General features: G+C 39.7%; 1 protein-coding gene across 1 annotated transcript in view; it reads right to left on the reverse strand.

The window, feature by feature from the left end:
• LOC114665387 (insulin-like growth factor-binding protein 4) overlaps positions 1 to 19159 on the reverse strand; it is a 95222-nt gene extending 76063 nt beyond the window's left edge. The window contains exon 1 of the mRNA XM_028819924.2: positions 18325 to 19159. Coding sequence (XP_028675757.2) covers positions 18325 to 18664 — 340 coding nt within the window. The 5' untranslated portion in view covers positions 18665 to 19159. The remainder of the gene's footprint in view (positions 1 to 18324) is intronic.
• Positions 19160 to 19787: the final 628 nt, after the last annotated feature.

A 19787-nucleotide genomic window follows, 5' to 3' on the forward strand; every position in this document is an offset into this window, starting at 1 on the left:
GATTTTTATATAGCACATCTTAAAGATCATAAACATCTTATGGAACTAGATAAAGCACATACGAATACAATGAGAATCCATCATTCCATTCATTTAATGAAAACAAAATAACACTTTTAAACCCTTTAAATCCAATTCAGGGGTCCACAGAGACTAGAGATTATTCCATCAGAGATTTGGAAGGAAAAAGTCTTGGACTTGGTGCCAGTCCAACTGAAGACTCACTTGTGCATTTACCTACTTATGACCAGTTTAGAGTCACCAGTTAACCTAACACGTCTTTGAGATGTATGAGGAAAACCAGAAATAATGTGCCCATAATATCTTCTCTCTCTCTCTCTCTCTCTCTCTCTCTCTCTCTCTATATATATATATATATATATATATATATATATATATATATATATATATATATATTATATATATATATATAAAATCCAATGTCTGTCTGCCTGTATGTCTGTTCACTTTTTACGAGAGAACTACTTAAACGGATTTAGATCGTATTTTTTTTCTAGAATTTGCTTGAACATTCAGTTGATTTTGTGACTTTTCTCATCATGCTAAGTATCATAGTTCGCTTGCAGTACTGATTTATTTGCACGAATCTGAGAGAGAGGCTGCAGGCCGAGGGGAGGGGGCCCTCCTCACTTATGCGGCCAGCCTCGGGGGCGTAACCTTAACTTCCCTTAGTTAGCGAACAAGAGAACTACTTAATGGATTTAGATTGGGTTTTTTTTCTATATAATTTACTTGAACATTCCAGTTGATTTTGCGACTTTCCTCAATGCACTAAGAGCCATAGTTAACATGCAGGAGCGATATATTCGTGCTAATCCTAGACAGAGGCTGTGGGCCGAGGGGAGGGGGAAGTGTGACGTCAGGACTAGGGAGCCGGGCAGGGCCCTCCTCGCTGTCCTGTTTCCCTTCTACACGGGCAAAGCCACAGGGGATGGCTAGTATTTTATATAGATTAATATTAGACAAGAAGGTCCCCTGAATTGATTGACCTTTCAATTCAGTCATTATTGTGTATAAACTGTTCTTGAAGCGGCATAATCACAGGGGACTGAAAACTATTCATCCATCCATTTAATGAAATCATTTGATCAAACTTTAAAGTCGCAGTATTTTAGAGCCTATCTTGTACAATTAGCACAAGGCAGGAGTCAATGCTGGTTCATTTCCAGGCACGCTCATGCACACCCCCACATTCGCAGGCAGCTAATTTAGAACTATCCATTAGCCTAAAGTATATTTCTTTGTAAACTCATAATAAAACAAAGATAAATTCCACACAGTGATTGGGTTGGGAGTTAAACCCAAATCCTTGAGGCTGTAACAGTTGTATGAGCCATTGTGCCACCATGCAAGCCAACATAATTAAGAGTCTAAAACTGACAATAGGGAGCAATGATTTAGTTAAAGGTTCAATAAATTATGTGTCTTTTGCAGAGCATTGTAAAGTTCTTTATAAGTCACACAAGGTTACAATGCAAATGTAATGATAGACAGGGTGCTTTATTGATAAGAGCAGCCAATGGATTTGTGCTCCAGCAAGTAAAGTGAACGCTCTAAAGTATAATAGTATTAATGTTTAGGTTGGTTTTCTCAAGGTTCGTTATCCTACTACTTTCAATACAAAGTCGGGAAGTGAGGGACTATACCAGCATTTCTATACCAGCCTATACCAACCCATCACGACACACAAGACCAACTTAGATTTGCCAGTGAATCTAACCACGATCTGTGTTCTAATCCTGACACAGACCCTGGCAGTGTTGAGTTTTCCCTGGATACTTTTATTTCCACCTACATGTAGGTTAGGTTAGTTGGCCATAGTGAATGAGTGAGACCTGTGCTGGACTGGTGTTTGCTGAAAGGCTGGTTCCCTGTGTCCATTACCATACGAGTAGGACATGATTCCCTATAACTGAAATGGTGTATGTGTTGTCAGGAAAAAAAAAAAAGGATATTATTATTGAAAATCATATATGCAGCCCACATACCTGGCCTGCACAGAAAGCACTATATAAAAAACAAAACCAAATACTTATTGTCTAACACAGCATAAATGTTCTAAATTGCCAGGCAGCTGCATTCTGCTTCATTATCAACAGATACCATTTCTTGCTGAAACAAACTGACCCACAATACAGAGATGAAAAAAGGAAACTGTAAAAGCATCTGTTTATCTAGTTTCTTTGGTTTTTTAGGTTACTCCTGCCATGTTGAGTTCTATAAATAGCACTATATATTTTAAAATAAAGATTGATTAATTGATTGGACTGATGAATTACTTGCATGAAATTTTATCAAGATGTATAATACAGCTGACCACTGGCCCATTGCAGGTGTCCTCACATTTACACATCTCTCCATCCAAATGAGCCAGCATTGCTTATATAAGTGATTGGAATGGCAGCGATTGGATAGATGTGTGGGTGTCATTGAACAAGTCCAGTGTGAAGAGATAACACTAAGGAGAATGAAGTTGACAAAGTATGGTCCACTTGAAGTTAGAGGCTAAGAAGACACATACTTGGTGGAAATTGAGGACATGGACCAAGATGGGCTGAAGGAAGTGAAGATGGATGACATGAGAAAAAATGAGGTAACATTAAAGAGCAAAGGAAAGGGATTTGTGGACGGCCCCAGTGAGCAGCCAAATACCTGTCATGCATATTCTCATTTAATGGCTCTTTGAAATCAAGACACAGACAGCAAAATTGTGTTAAGCATTATGAGCTGTGAAGTTTTGGAAGAGACGTTTTCATGAGAAGCTCGTGCCTCAGCTTTTTGTAAGATGTGTGCCAGCACCTCCCACGCTGGCTAAGCACTTGAATCACCTCAGTGTGCTGGGACCCTCATCATTGGCCACGTTGTTAAACATCACATCACACTTCCCACGCATAACTAAATACTAGCTGGGCAACACTTAACAGGCTGCTCTCCAAGAGGGTGCTAATGACAGATGACATCAGCGTCCTGCCCCACAATTAAAAACAAGGAATATTGCAGCAGAAAGTCTGAGAGAATCAAGGCAAGTTAAAAGAGAAAGGAGACTGGGCCAAAGCTTCAAAGATGTTGGCAGAAGAAAAAAACAGTCTTTATTGATTTTTTTCAGATGCGGTTTGATTCTCAAAATTAAAACCTCCGGAGACTTTAGTAAGGCTTGTGATCTTCTATGTCTATATTAAAAATGATGCAAGAGGTGACATGATTAATACTCTTCCCACATCCTGACAATGGGTTTGGAAAGTACCCACTGCTGAATGGTCACCTCCTGAACTCCAACCTGAAACCTCATACTGATAATTATGACTGTTGATGAAAAGAAAATTAGGTGACCTACCTATAAGAGCTAAGGGAATGTTCAGCAAACTGCATAGCTTCTCTACTTCACTAAAGATGAAGGACTTTATATTGAAAAGCAAAGCGAGAGAAGTGGTGTTGCCTAGATCAGTGCTAATCAAAACATGAGTGAAGTGATTCACAAGAAGGCAGTCATCACATCTGAAAATCTGTTCAAATTGCTCAAATATGTTAGTCTGTTATGTATTTACACAATTTTTAAACAAGCATGTTGGGTCATTAAACCCTTGATTACTAATCAATATCAATATCATGAACGCTGCATCATTGAACTACCCTGTTTTGTCAAGCCTTCCAAGCGACTGAAATGTCTTGTTGTATCTATGATACTCAAGATGCAATATGCTCATGTCTCTGGGTAAAATATTCTAACAAGCACGAAGATGACCACTACCTGGGTAATGGGGAACTACTCAAAAACATCCATCACTGTATCCTCCATCTGATTTTCTAGCAAAGAATATCAGCTTTTGCTTCTGTTCCACTTATTCCTGCACTGGTCCTATTTTTTACATCAACTGCACCCTCTCAACACTTTTTCAAGCTAAAAATCCCTCTTCCATCCTACTATATTTTCTTGGTCAGCCTGATTTTAGCCTCTGGCAAAGGAAATCCCTAAATTCCATGCAGTCATTGATGCACGCTGTTTATGTTGTGTCAATGCTTTGCCTGCCACTACATGATAAGTAAGGCCAAAGGCTCATTATGGATCACTGGTTGAAAGTGACTTTGATATACAAATCTAATAATGTTGGGTTTAAATATTAGGCATTTATCATATAAATACATGAAAAAAAACTAAAATGTGGAATTTACGTTAAATGACTTTTCATCATAAGTAGTCCACTGTTTCTTTGACTTTGGGAATAGTGATCTTCTGTCTGAAACACTTTGAGAACCATTGGTTTAAATGATAATTCACTGCTGTGGGACAACAGAGTCATACAGACACAAGAATTAAGCAGATTGACCAATATACTGAGACCAGTGTTGCAGATGAGGATAAATCAGAAACAAAAATGACAAAGGGTATGAAAGGTGAAAATGTAACAAGTAAAGGCATGAAAAACACATGCACTGACTCAACAGCAGCGTCTACTGGTAAATCAAATTAAAAAAACAAAACCAATGAGTTCCACTGAGCTGCATAACCCACTGAACTTCAGAGTCTTCCACATGAATGCAATGAATATTTCTATGTGTGATTGTGTGGAATTGGTTGTTTAGGATGGTGCTGGGAAATGATAATTATTATCCTTATGCTATATTTTCAAACCAATGTTTCATTTGTAGCCCTATTTCTTTGCTCAGGATTAAGCGGGGCTTACAAGGTGGTATAGTATGTTATGGTTTCATTCACATGAGCTTAACCAAATCAAAAGCCATGCAACTGATACTGAGATTACAAGAATGCATATATTGTACTGTTAATTTATTTGATTAAAAATTATTTAACTGTGAATAATTACTATGGCCAGGCAACAATAAATAAGAGGTATTGCTCAAGAAAATTGAGGAAAATGATTGAAGAAGAGATGAACTATAATTGAGGTGGAAGAGATCAGGTCAGAAGTAATAATGGAAAAGTGTGATAAATGACAGTCGAGCAAACGGCCTCAACCATATAAGTGTCCAAGATCACAAAAAGAGGAGTTTGTAAAACACATTAAATATTAGATAAAACAGCAGATTTTGCTACCTGATTCCTGAGAAGCTACAGTCACACTTCTGAAATGTTGGGTGATGGTGTCACGTCATTATTCAATACAAAATATTCATTCTTTCACTTTCTTATTATATATACAGTGCATCCGGAAAGTATTCACAGCGCATCACTTTTTCCACATTTTGTTATGTTACAGCCTTATTCCAAAATGGATTAAATTCATTTTTTTCCTCAGAGTTCTACACACAACACCCCATAATGACAACGTGAAAAAAGTTTACTTGAGGTTTTTGCAAATGTATTAAAGATAAAAAAATTGAGAAAGCACATGTACATAAGTATTCACAGCCTTTGCCATGAAGCTCAAAATTGGGCTCAGGTGCATCCTGTTTCCCTTGATCATTCTTGAGATGTTTCTGCAGCTTAATTGGAGTCCATCTGTGGAAAAATTCAGTTGATTGGACATGATTTGGAAAGGCACACACCTGTCTATATAAGGTCCAACAGTTGACAGTTCATGTCAGAGCACAAACCAAGCATGAAGTCAAAGGAATTGTCTGTAGTCCTTCAAGACAGGATTATCTCAAGGCACAAATCTGGGAAAAATTTCTGCTGCTTTGAAGGTCCCAATGAGCACAGTGGCCTCCTTCATCCGTAAGTGGAAGAAGTTCGAAACCACCAGGACTCTTCCTAGAGCTGGCCGGCCATCTAAACTGAGCGATCAGGGGAGAAGGGCCTTAGTCAGGGAGGTGACCAAGAACCCGATGGTCACTCTGTCAGAGCTCCAGAGGACCTCTGTGGAGAGAGGAGAACCTTCCAGAAGGACAACCATCTCTGCAGAAATCCACCAATCAGGCCTGTATGGTAGAGTGGCCAGATGGAAGCCACTCCTTAGTAAAAGGCACATGGCAGCCCGCCTGGAGTTTGCCAAAAGGCACCTGAAGGACTCTCAGACCATGAGAGACCATGCAGCAATGTACAGAGACATCCTGGATGAAAACCTGATCCAGAGCGCTCTTGACCTCAGACTGGGGCGACGGTTCATCTTTCAGCAGGACAACGACCCTAAGCACACAGCCAAGATATCAAAGGAGTGGCTTCAGGACAACTCTGTGAATGTCCTTGAGTGGCCCAGCCAGAGCCCAGACTTGAATCCGATTGAACATCTCTGGAGAGATCTTAAAATGGCTGTGCACCGACGCTTCCCATCCAACCTGATGGAGCTTGAGAGGTGCTGCAAAGAGGAATGGACGAAACTGGCCAAGGATAGGTGTGCCAAGCTTGTGGCATCATATTCAAAAAGACTTGAGGCTGTAATTGCTGCCAAAGGTGCATCGACAAAGTATTGAGCAAAGGCTGTGAATACTTATGTACATGGGATTTCTCAGTTTTTTTATTTTTAATAAATTTGCAAAAACCTCAAGTAAACTTTTTTCACGTTGTCATTATGGGGTGTTGTGTGTAGAATACTGAGGAAAAAAATTAATTTAATCCATTTTGGAATAAGGCTGTAACATAAAAAAATGGAAAAAGTGATGCACTGTAAATACTTTCCGGATGCACTGTAAATACTACCTACATTCATCCATCCATCCATTTTCCAACCCGCTGAATCCGAACACAGGGTCACGGGGTTACTACCTACATTAACTGTTGAAAACATGTAAAAGAATACATTTAGAAATATTTGATATTTAATATCTCTTGCCCTACATGCACTTTTAGCATTCATTCTATGTTTTCCCTAAGTATTCTTGTGTGCCTGAACCTATCTTGTTCAAATTCCCATAAAGCCTGCTTCTCAGAGTCTGTCATTTCAAGGCACCTTTCTCGCCTCCTGTCCGCTTTTTGACAAACACTAATTGTAGAAGGGGCCCCCATTACCAACAATGAAAACATAATTTGTATTCTTGCAAATTGTCAGGTGACTCAGGTTGCGCCTTGTTAGTATTTAGCAACCCAATGTCAATTGGTACACTATTCGCCTTTTTATAAAAATAATAAAAAAAAATTGTCACAATCAGGAATTGAAGTTCACATCCCTAATGTATTGTGTCATCATCCCTATCACTGATCCACTGAACACAAATTGACCAATCAGATTGCTCAAAAGGACTGGACACACACACACAGGCAGTAGCATTATATTATACACTAGCTGTCCCCCGTTGCTTCTCCCGCGTAGTAGTGAAACAGGACAAACTTTAAAAATCAATAAACAAAACAGGTATCGCTAGCTAAGCAGAGGCAAGTAACAATCCAAATCGGAGAGGTAGACCAATTCCCCACTCCTGACGTCACGCTTCCCACTCCCCTTGGCCTGCAACCTCTGTCTCAGATTAGCGTGAATATATCGCTCCTGCAAGTGAACTATGATACTTAGCATGATGAGAGAATTTGCAACATCAAATGGAATGTTGAAGCAAATTATAGAAAAAAATCCAATCTAAATCCGTTAAGTAGTTCTTTCATGAAAAGTGGACACACAAGCAGACAGATGGGCAGACATTGGATTTTATAAATATAGAGATTAGATATAATCTGTCAAGGATAGATTAATACATGGTGTAACAAAGGCGCTATATGGGCGCCTGACCCGACACAGACTCACACCAGAGGCACGTTAAAATAAATACACTTTTATTTTTCTTCACCTGTGGGGCACGTCTTCCCCGTAATCCCCACAGGCACAACACAGTCGCCAGTACAAATAAAGCACCCAGAACATACTTTTCTCCTTTCTTCTTCTTCCACCACTCCTCCTCCAAGCTTCGTCCTCCTCCTCCTCCCGACTCTGGCCATTGAGTGGTGGTTGCTGGGCCCTTTTATACCCCACCCGGAAGTGCTCCAGGTGGTTGATTGGCGAGTTCCGGCTGCACTTCCGGGTGTGATGAATACGCTGCCCATGCAGGCTCTGGAGTCCCAGCTGCAGCACCCCCTGGTGGTGCCTGTGGGACCCAACAGGGCTACACCCAACTCCAATTCCCATGGAGACCTGCAGGAAACCGAGGCACTGCTCCAACCCAGGGGGGTGGCCAACTAGCGTCTAGGGGGAGGTATTGCACCGTCCAGGGCTGCTCCCCCTGAATATACGGTGAAGGGGCGTCCAGGCTGGATATGGACCCCGGTCGTCTGCCGCAATGTAGCACAAAGGTTAGTAGTGCTGCCTCACTGCACGTTCCCTATAACTTTGTAGGTTTTAATTTTAAACACGTGCATTGGCAAATATATTGTATTGGTGTGAACGGACATGGGTATTTGAATTATTGTTCCTTCTTTTGTAATATTTCTGCTATTTTAAGTTATAAAAATTACCTTAATGCAAATTATTTTGCTCTTCGGCAACCTGCTGAGAGAAAGATTTTCTTGAATTAGACCCGATGCTGCCTAAACAGAGTAAGTAGTTTTGGATGTCGTAAGGAAAGACCACTTACCTGAAGAAAGATTATAAGGCTCAGGCTGGTGTAGGTGAACTTGTATTTTTCTCCTTTCTCCAGAACCTTAATTATAAGTTTGTATATAGTTGTATATACACTGATTTGCAAAGCACCTGGTGGCCACTCATTGCAAAATGTGCAATACTAAAAGTACATTTTTACAGGGAAACATTTATTAACTGCTTTTACTCTCTAACATCTGTTTTAGCTAAACACACATCCAATATTCAACAGGTGCCCTTACAGATAAACTGGTCTCTAGTAATATTCCATGAGAAAGGTATTAACTATAGTAAAATACAGTAATTATGGCACTTTCAAAATCACAAAAGTATTTCAAGTACTCAAGGTGTCAAAACACTGTATTGTCGATTTTAAAGCCAAACTCACTTAACTAAAGAACTGCTGCCTTGGATGACATCTGAACTATTGTAAGTCAGATGTTATTACTGTTTTTAATTATCTTCATATGGATTACATCTGAGCTGTCAGCCATGACCAGTGTTCTCATTTCATCACCACAGGCTTCAGGTTATTTGACCTGAACACTGTGGAGCTTAGATGATTTACACAAGGATAGATCTGATCGAGTGTCACTAGGCCCTGCCCTTCACCCGCTACTGTTTTGTTTGTTTGTTGTCATAAGTTATCTCAGTAACATGGTTGCATCTTCTCATGCAAAAGCACATTGTACTCCATCTGTCACATACTTGTCATCAAAGCTGGCTTCTCTGACAAATGAGACCAGTCCGTTCATTCCATCAAGCTTATTTGGTGGATTAATAGCTACTCTATGTACATCTATTTTTTCAATATCAGGTTTAGCCAGTCTAGAAAGTTTGGTTTCTCCACTTCAGCTTCAAGATTCAGTAGTTTGTTTTACTGCAATGGCACCCTACATAAAAAGGTACTTTATCTTGAATGCACTAGCCCTTAGTCTCAGTAAAATATCCATTTTAATGCAGTTCACAAGCTGGATCAACTTTATTTCTGATCATTTTAGAGTCCTCAAGAGGTTCCCTACATCTGATTACTGCCCTGCATTAGATTTTGCTAGGATACTCTCCACACCCCTGCTGCTCCAAACTTGGATGAAAAGAACATGGATTAGTTCTACATGTAGTTTTTCCTGTCACATGCGGACGGTGTTCAATTACCTCAGCCTGACACGAGTACTTACACATTCTTCTTCTCTTTGTTTGCCCCTCTTGTTACAGTTCATACTGGTCTTCATATAAATTACACAAACTTCTCACCAAGTAACCTTATTAATGTATCATGCAATTTAGGCATAGAATCACCTTTCATCAATATTACGACTTTTTATTACCTTTTTATTTCTTGCTGCTATTCATTGACTACAAGGTGAAAATGCTTAAAGTCAATGTAAGCCCCTAATGTCATTTCAAAATCTGATTTTTTAAGTCAGCATTAATCATGCTTGCAATTATTTACATGACATTTAATTAAGGCTCTAGAGAATGGAGAAAAACACAATTATTTACATTTATTTACATGACAATTCTGTCCTTCCAATTTTGGTGTCATCTGCCAACTTGACATAGCAACTCTTTTCTTTAGAATTTATGTGTGGTCACACATGTGCGCATGGGAGGCAGTTAAAGGGCTTGAATGAGGGCAATTCCGAATCAGACCGGGATGTAGCAGAGTGCACTGATTCTTTTTCTCGCTTTTCTGCAGACCATTAACGGGAAATTCCACCTGGCCCTGTTGACGTCACTTCTGGGTCCGAACCTATGGAGGAAGACCTTTCTGGTTCTGGCCCCTTTGATATCATTTCCAGGCCCAAGCCTATGGTTGAAGACCCTTCCAGTCCCAGCCCCTTTGACGACACTTACTGATACTGACATTTAAAAGCCTCCATCTTTCCCCTATCCCCTCAGTTCTGTTTTGGACTCCTGGTTTGTGCACATCAGTGCTATCAATTGTTTGGAATTTTGCAGCCAGGAAAACAATATATGGGTGGCTGCCCTAAACCTTGCTATGGCTTTTGTTCGAGTTTGTGACAGTATATAATGTTTCTTGATGGGAACATTTAAAGTGATTCTTTCAGTCTGGCCCAAGAACCACCTCGGTCTTTTTTTTCAATTATTCACAAAGATTTTCCTGTAAATGGTGGTCCATCTAATATTAGGAAGCACTTAACTGTAAAATATATACAGGCCCAAAATGAGACCTTACTTAATATTCCCACACACATAGGCAGTGTGGTCTGAATGCTTTATGCTAGTAGTCACTTGCATGTAGTCTCACATAATTAAGTGCACACGTACATATTCTTGTTTAATAAGTCTTAGTATCTCGCTAAGATACCAAGTGCAGAATCTAAAAATGGAATGCAGCCTAAACTTTTGCTGCGAGTGAATTAATTAATGCTGAAAGTAGTGTGTACAATGAACAAACTCATACCTTAGGTGGGATTTTCAAACAGTATGTGCTTTCATATTACTCTGTCCCTAATCTACTGATATTCAGGTGAGTTTTAAGGTGCACATCTATACAATGCAGTGTGGAACATGATCTCAATATGGATATCAGTAGCTAGACTAACTTCATTAATTGTTAAACAACTTTCTCACTGTGTGAATTCCAAATTTCCATTTGTCATAGAGATAACCTGGGCCCTCAGATTGACTGGAGTTGTTTCATGTCTTGCAACCATTGCTGCCAGGTTGGGATCAAATCCCACAACACTGAATTAGATTAAGTAGATTTGAGAATAAGATAAATTGAGATGGGGAGGAACTCAAAATGCATCTATTATGGTTTGCTTTTGTAAGTTGCCTTGGATAAAAGCTTCTACTAAATTATTATTATTATTATTATTATTAAACTTAATTCCAACTAAGCAACATTTAGAAATGTTCAATAATTTAAAAGACTTAAAATTTACTAAAGATGGGTGGAATGATAGAATTGTGTGAGCAATTTCAGTTGTGAATAAGTAAAATTACATTATTATAATAAACAAAAAATATTTTATACCTACCACTGAGCCATGGTTTCTCCACCAATCATTCTTAATAACATAGGCACTGTAACTTAATTCTTGAAACTCAGTTCATGTCTTGTCTTTGCTATATTTAATTTCAATTGTTGGAAGAGAATTAAGATCAGAATTTCCTAATGAAATAGATTTAGTTGAAATTTTTTTAGTTAACCATTTAGGAAATTACTCAAAACTGGATAGTTATTCAGTATAGGGAAAAAGGGCAAGAGATAATAATTGGCACGTGAACAGAAGGACTTTCCTCAAACTACTGCTATCCCATTAAAATTGCAGTTTTTTTAATGTAAATAAAGCTGTTTTATTAGACTGCCTAATATTCACAACAAACTGGCAACAAATGTAGAATGGCTTGTCATGACAGTATCAGGTGATGTACAACTTGCTCTATCAATCTATACTTTTCCCCTTTTCTAGCCTGCTTATTTAAGGACCATGAATAACCAGTGCCAGCCTGGGTGCAAGGTTAGGATCAACGCAGGATTGTTCAGATAGGTGTTAGTCTACCTAGCCTGCATGTCTTTTGGTTGTGAAAGGAAAATGAGAATACCTTGAAGGAAATAACACATGGTAGATGACATGGGGAAAGCATGCAAACTCCAAATAGGTAACACCTAGGCTGGACTCTAGAGCTGTATGACAGCAGCAAAAACTACCACCACTTACTATATAAAGTTAAGGTGTATTTAATATTAAGGATGATCAAAAATTGCACCCAATTATATACATACATTGCCTATTTAAAATAGCTGATTAACCTAACACATTAATTTTTGAATGAGGGAGAAAAACTAACTCTGACACAGAGAAAACATGAAAACTCCACAAACACTTGAATATAGTAGAATCCATCATGTAGCAGCACTCAGGTTCTCTCAAAATAAAGTAATAGTCATGTCTCCAGCCACACAGGTCTGATTAAAACATGGGATTTAAAAGTTGCAAACTAACCAAACATAAAAATGGGTCAAAAAAAAACTTCCAGATTTTGTAGCCTGATAACGGACAACCACCAATACCTTGTGTCCTCAAAATTTATACAATGCTGTTATATTGTATTTTTTGAACACTTATCAGTCTCCAGCTTAAATTCAAGACTTGTCAAGTTCCTCAGTGACTCAGGAACAGAGAACATTACATGTGAGCCAGACAGCCCATCCTCCAGGCCATTCAGTCTGTTCCCCGCACATTTTATTTTGCTAGGCATTGATTTAGCTCACCCTAGGAGTGCTGGAAACCTGCTTGATTCCCTGAATTAATGGGAAAGCTGTAGGAACGAAGCTCTAACAGACACAATCTTCCAGGCAACGCCAAAAGGGACATTGTTTGCAACTCACTTTAAAATTCCAGCTTTCTAGCTGCGGGTGAAAGAGCCTCCAGATCAGGGCTGCCGGCTCCCATGAAACCAGAGGAGGCCTTCTTTGGATAATTATTTTTTAAAGTCATCCATTTGTTGAAATGAAAAGGCTTCCAGCTTTTTTGATGGCTGATTGAATTCAGGCTGTATTCACAAAAGCATGACTTTGCACTTCCCTCATGCTCTCAATTTTAGTTCCCTTACAAAATAATTACTGCGCTCTAACCACAGAGTTTGATTAGACATGGCCCAGTGGGCACATCCACATGGAAGAGCAGGTATGATAAATACTGGCTTCTTTGATAAAGTGTGATGTAACCATTAAGACAGATAACTCGAAGCTGCATGGGGCATACAGCAGAAATATGGATTTAAATACTCTCAACTTCCTGAATTATAGGGGTTGGGGGTTGGAACAGACATTTCAACATTCATGCCATACTACAGCTCTCTTGATTTTACCTTCTACTGACACAACATTGCCACTTCACCATATGCATGTTCTCTGTATAAGATCCTCTGAGTTTGTGGCTTTTTTTTACTTTCTTTTATAATATACTTTATTTATTGCTTTGGGAAGTGTTTGATGAAGCGAGCAAGTGTGGCCTAATGGCAAAGCATCACAGTGGAAACTGTCACGCTGCAGGTTCAAGCCCCACTAATGATGAAAGTTGTTATCCAATGCAGCTTTCTTAGCCACCCTGGGATTGATAAAAGTAGTGCTAAAATGTACAGTGTTTTTGGAAACATATTTAATATGAAAATCATAGGGGTGGAACAGTGGTAATGCTGCTGCCTCACAGTAATGAGACCAAAATTGACTTCCCAGGTCCTCCCTATGTGGAGTTTGCATGTTCTCCCTGTGACTGAGTGGGTTTCCTTCAGTCGCACCAGTTTTCACTCCCAAGTCCAACCTCCTCTACTGCTCCTCTGCCAACATCTACATTGTCTACCTGCCTGGAGGAGATAGAGGCATGGATGAGGCTCAATTTTCTTCAGTTGAACAGATCCAAAACAGAAGCCATCTTAGTTGGTACATCACATCATCTTCGCTCTTCTACCATCACCAGTATTACTTTCTCTGGCCAAAATATTCCTCTTTCCACATCTGTTACTAATTTGGGTGTTAGAATGGACTCCCAACTTACTTTTGACACCCACATCAAATATCTCTGTAAGTCATCTTTTTACCATCTCAAGAACATCGCCAAACTCCGCCCATTACTCACCCTGGCAGATGCAGAGAAGCTCGTCCATGCCTTTGTCTCTTCCAGGCTGGATTACTGTAATGCACTCCTCATTGGGATTCCTGGCAAGAGTATCCAGAGACTCCAGTATATTGAGAACAGCGCTGCCAGGATCCTGAGGAGGGTGCGAAAGTATGATCACATCACCCCAATCCTGAAAAACCCTTCACTGGCTCCCTGTTTCATTCAGAATAGAGTACAAGGTCTCCCTTCTTACCCATCAGTGCATTTATGGACATGCCCCTCTTTATCTACAGGAACTCCTTACCCCCCATAACTCCTTACGTTCCCTCCGCTCTGTACTCACTAACACTCTTCAAGTCCCCAGAACTAAGCTCAGCAGTATGGGTGACAGGGCGTTTTCATCGGTGGCGCCGAGGCTGTGGAATGCCCTCCCTGATTACCTGAGAGCCCCACAGTCGACTGAGGCCTTTAAGCGAAACCTAAAAACTCATCATTTTAGAAAGTCATTTTGTTAAAGTATTTTATAGACTCTTCTGTTCTTTTTTATTTTATTATTCTATTTTTACTCTGTAGCACTTTGGGATTGCTAAAATATAAAGTGCAATATAAATAAAATTTATTATTATTATTAAATCGTCCCTAGTGTGTGTGTGTCACCCTGCAATGGATTAGCACCCTGTCTAGGGGGGGTTTGTTCCTGGCTTGCGCCCTATGCTTGCTGGGACAGGCTTCAGTGTTCCACAACTTTGCTCAGGGTTAAGCAGGCTTCGAAAATGGTATGGCATGATAATCAAGATATTACCTGCAAATTGATTGTGTTTACATCGAAGGAGCCTATATAAAATATTTATTGATAATATTAAAAAAGGATAGATGTTTCACATAAAATAATATATATATATAGTGGTGCTCAAATGGAACAAGCTCACTCCAAAGTGAAGACACCCTTGCAGTTAAAAGGCAGATAAGTCACTTGCACTGACAGGGTGACATACATGCTATCCACACTCCACTCTGGGTTTGGACCTGAGATCAGAGCCTGGAAGCCCAGTGGGGAAGTCTTGTGTGTCAAAGTGCTGGCCAAAAGAACAGAAACTGGTTATGTTTGCACCTGACTGGGTCTACCTTGAAATGTGCTGCACAATATACACTGCATTATTGTGTCTTTGGTGGAATATACAATTTACAACAACATTTATTTATATAGCACATTATCATACAAAAAAGTAGCTCAAAGTGCTTTACATAATGAAGAAAAGAAAAATAAAAGACAAAGTAAGAAATTAAAATAAGACAACATTAGTTAACATAGGTCCTGCGGTGGGTTGGCACCCTGTCCGGGATTGGTTCCTGCCTTGTGCCCTGTGTTGGCTGGGATTGGCTCCAGCAGACCCCCGGGACCCTGTGTTCGGATTCAGCGGGTTGGAAAATGGATGGATGGATGGATAGTTAACATAGAATAAGAGTAAGGTTCAATGGCCAGGGAGGACAGAAAAAACTAAAAAAAAAAACTAGACGGCTGGAGAAAAAAATAAAATCTGTAGGGGTTCCAGGCCATGAGACCACCCAGTCCCCTCTGGGCATTCTACCTAACAAAAATTAAATAGATTTAATTTAGATATTATTATAAAATATAAATATTATTTTCGTTTGAAATAAAAATATTCTCTGTGAAAAGTGTTCACTATACATCAAAATACTCTAAATTGCTAGCATTCACTATAAAAAGTGCCTTACAAAATGAAGGATTCTTGATAATGGTCCTCAGGAAAGATTCAATGTAATAAAAAACATTGGTTGTCAGTATTTTGGAGTATCAATAGTTGTGGCTCCTGACTCACTGCTCCAAGGATGGAGTTTCTCAATTTGCATGCACTCTTCATGTTCGCATGGGCTTTCACTAGTATGCCAGTTTCCTCACATATCCCCAAAAAATGTGTGTTAGTTTGACTGGAAACTAAACTAGCCCAATATGAGTAAGCATGGGAATGTGAGTGTGCTCAGAAATAGACAGATGTCTCCTCCAGAGACATCTAACTGTACTGGGATAGGTTCCGACTCCCCATGAACTTGTAATTGAAGAAATGGGTTAAAAAATGAATGCTAGCAATCATCAAGAAGGATGCTGTGTAAAATTATTTAATAAGTTTATCTTGAAAGTTTTTACAATTAAATTGAATATGGATTTATTATTTTGCTCCGTTTTAATGACACTTTATAAAATTTACATTTAGTTTATTGAAATTTCTTGAATGTGCTGTCCAAGATTTAACTGTCTGCTAGTGTTTATGTTGGAAACATCTTACAATATACATTGGTTGGTAATAGCCACAATAGAAGGTGCTGTGTAAATAAAGACACAATAAAATCCATGGCATCAAAGTTACATAACATTCTGAAACCCACTTACTCCATGCTAGGGCCAAAGCGGGATCAAAGCCTATCCCAGCAGTGCTGGAAACAGGGCCGCCAGTCCAGTGAAGGGCCATTTTTCGCACATACCCAAACTTGCACTAATACAGGGGGCAAATTTCTAACTGCCAACTAACCTAAACTGCAGTTCTTTGTAGATGTGTAATAAACATTCACACACACATGAGAAAAATGTACAGACTCCACAAAGAAAATATCCTGGCATAAGACATTGGATTAACAAGATTGCAGCACTACCTGCTTTACCACTGTTCTGCCCACCATGAAAGTTGCTATATAAAAATACTGATTTACACTGTGCATTTTGAAAAGTGCCACTGTATATATAAAATACTGTATTCATAATTCCCCAGGAAAGGTGTTCCACATAAAATAATGATTATTTGTCAAGGGATTCCATGAATGTCTAATAGTATTTACAGTGGATAACACATTATTGCATAGTTACTGTTGATAGTATCCGAAATAAAGGTACAATATAAAAACAGATCACGTGCAATACAACTGAAAGTTGCTATGTAAAATAAAGGTTACTTGGCATTAGCCACTACATATAACAGGCAATATTAAAACAAAAAATATATGTTCATAACATTTTCCAAGAAAAGATGTTATGGAAATAAAGATTATTTGTCAGGGGATTCCGTGTAAGATGCTCTACAGCATTACGTAATCTTGTGAAGGTTTATCTTAAAATATACCTTATGTATATTAGTTGATGGCTTATGTAGTGAAAAAGTCTATATTCGTTATAAAGGTGTAACTAGTTGCTGGCTCAGCATAACCCTGTATTAATGAAGCTGATTCAGGAAATAGAAACACAAATGGATGAAAGTATGAAAGGTACAATATAAAATAAATATTTTAAAGAGTTCTCTATGCAAGAAATTACTGAATGCGGAATTAAGATTACATATTAATGATCACTCTAACAACCGCTACATAAAATAATGTCTACATCAAGTTATAGATTATTATATAAAATAAAATGGCTTTCTTCTGCTACTTGTGAAAGATACTTTGAGAAACCAAGACAGCTTATGGGACGGAAGCACTGCCTTTCTGCATTAAGCACATGTCAGTCCTTCTGCTCATTGTATAATCCATTGCCAATCCCACAGTCATTCCAGGTATTCCTCTACACAGTGCGATTATATCCTGCACAAAATGTCATTTATCATAGTGCTCTTAAAAGTGGTGGGCTCCATATTGGTCCATCCCTCCATTTAACAAAGCACATGCTGATTTCTGTAAAGCTTCTCCACAGGGACAAGCTGCTAGTCATTGGTATGTGAATTGAAGTGCCCAGAGCCCAATGATGTAATGATATTTTAATTCTCCTTCTATGTAATCCTTGCGGCGTCCCAGCACTGGCGTTACAGTGTCGTGTTTCAGCCATTTAATGAAGTCATTAATACAGGTTATAATTACACAGAGCCACAGTGGAGCAACAGAGCACGAAACAGTTTAGGCGCACACAGGTACTTACAGTTTAAAATGAATGTATGTCTGCTCTTTGGGGTGGAATACTGGATTTGTCCACCTGCAAGGAAGAACTGCATGGAACCATGGAGGCTGAAACTATGGATTTCTTTTGAATGAATTTATCCCACACCTCGTGGAGATGAATAAATGCAGCAGCAAGACTTAACTGTGTCTACAAGTGACTGTGAAAAAGGGAGTGCCATCAGACTGTTGTGCACCCCACACCCCCGACTCCCACCATATCAGTCCCTTGCTCTGTGCCTATCATTCTTCTACATATTCCTCATTTAAGCTTAACATTATAGAAGAGCAAACAGGGTCATAAGACTTACCAGTCTGAAGCAGTGCCACATCGGCCAGGTCCATGCAGATCCCTTGACCGTGCATCAGAGAATGGAGGGGCTTATCTACCCCAGGGGGTGGAAAACACCGGAGCCCAGAGCCACAACGGGGGGAGTACACCCCACACAGGGTGCCCTTCCCGAAGGCACAGGTTGGACAGCATCCACAGCCAGGTTCTCTTACGGTTTCCTCACAGCCCACTGGTGCCTTGCAGCGTGCCAGCTTCTCCTCAGAGCAGGGTGGGCAGCGGATGGCTTCATCACTCAGGCACAAGCTTAGCAAGAGCAGGAGCACCGCCGCTGAGATGCCAGGAGAGGGCATTGCAAGCATGAATCCAGGTTTCCTGACAAAAGTGAGCAGGTGTAAAGCTGCTGTAGAAGTCCCAGTTGTTGAGCAAAGAAAAGGTCCACTGCCACCTCGGAACAATATATCAGCTAAAATGAATGTTGCACAAGGTGCACTGTGCAGATGTTACCAGTAGGGTCTTCTTCACTACAAGATTTACAGTTACAACGATGAGACCTCTTTTCAAAAACAAAAGGGAGAAAAAGAAGAAAGTCTTCTTTAGACACTTAAAGTGGTAACAGACCAGAAGACAGCTGGCAAGAATTATTTCTCATGCACTATTCAAAAACAAAATAAAGGCAGAAGAGAAAATGGAAATCTTTTATTCTTTGCTTCCCCGTAGTCCAGGTGGTGCTCCTCAGGCAGCCTTAATTCACAGTCAAAAAGACAACTCTCTCTCCTCTGTCTCATACACACACACACACACACACACAGAGAAGGCAGTCAAGCTCTAGACTCGCTGCAAAAATGAGGCTTCCTGGACTTTATACAGACAGGGCTCTGGCCACACCTCCCCTCTCCTGTTGAAGAGCCAGGGAGCCGGGAAGGAAGACATGAGGCAGGCGGGCGAGCAAGCATAAGAGTGTGAGAGAGAGAGAGAGAGAGAGAGAGAGAGAGAGAGAGAGAGAGAGAGAGAGAGAGAGAGAGGGAGGGAGGGGAGAGGGAGAGAGAGAGAGAGAGAGGGAGAGAGAGAGAGAGAGAGAGAGAGAGAGAAGAGAGAGAGAGAGAGAGAGACAAAGCCAGAAAGGCTGAACCCCTGTGTACAATGCTCACATATACATCTGCAGACATATGTTTGCCCCATTACATACACATACAGACTGCCTCATACATGCCATCTGTGTGCCATCTCCACACACATAAATTGCACATTTTTGCACACATACTGCCATATATACCTACTTGAAGTTGCTACATATAGAAATAAACTCCACAACAGACACTGACAGTGCATCACTTTACACATATATGTATGTGAAAAACATAACCTGTTCCTTTATAAATTTATCTGTAAGCAGACATTGCACACATTTTGGAATATACAGTATCTTTGTGATGTTAAACACACACACACACACACAATGCTCTTTGAAGATAAGTCTACATA

Source organism: Erpetoichthys calabaricus, chromosome 14 (genome assembly GCF_900747795.2).
Source record: "Erpetoichthys calabaricus chromosome 14, fErpCal1.3, whole genome shotgun sequence".
Lineage (NCBI taxonomy): Eukaryota > Metazoa > Chordata > Cladistia > Polypteriformes > Polypteridae > Erpetoichthys > Erpetoichthys calabaricus.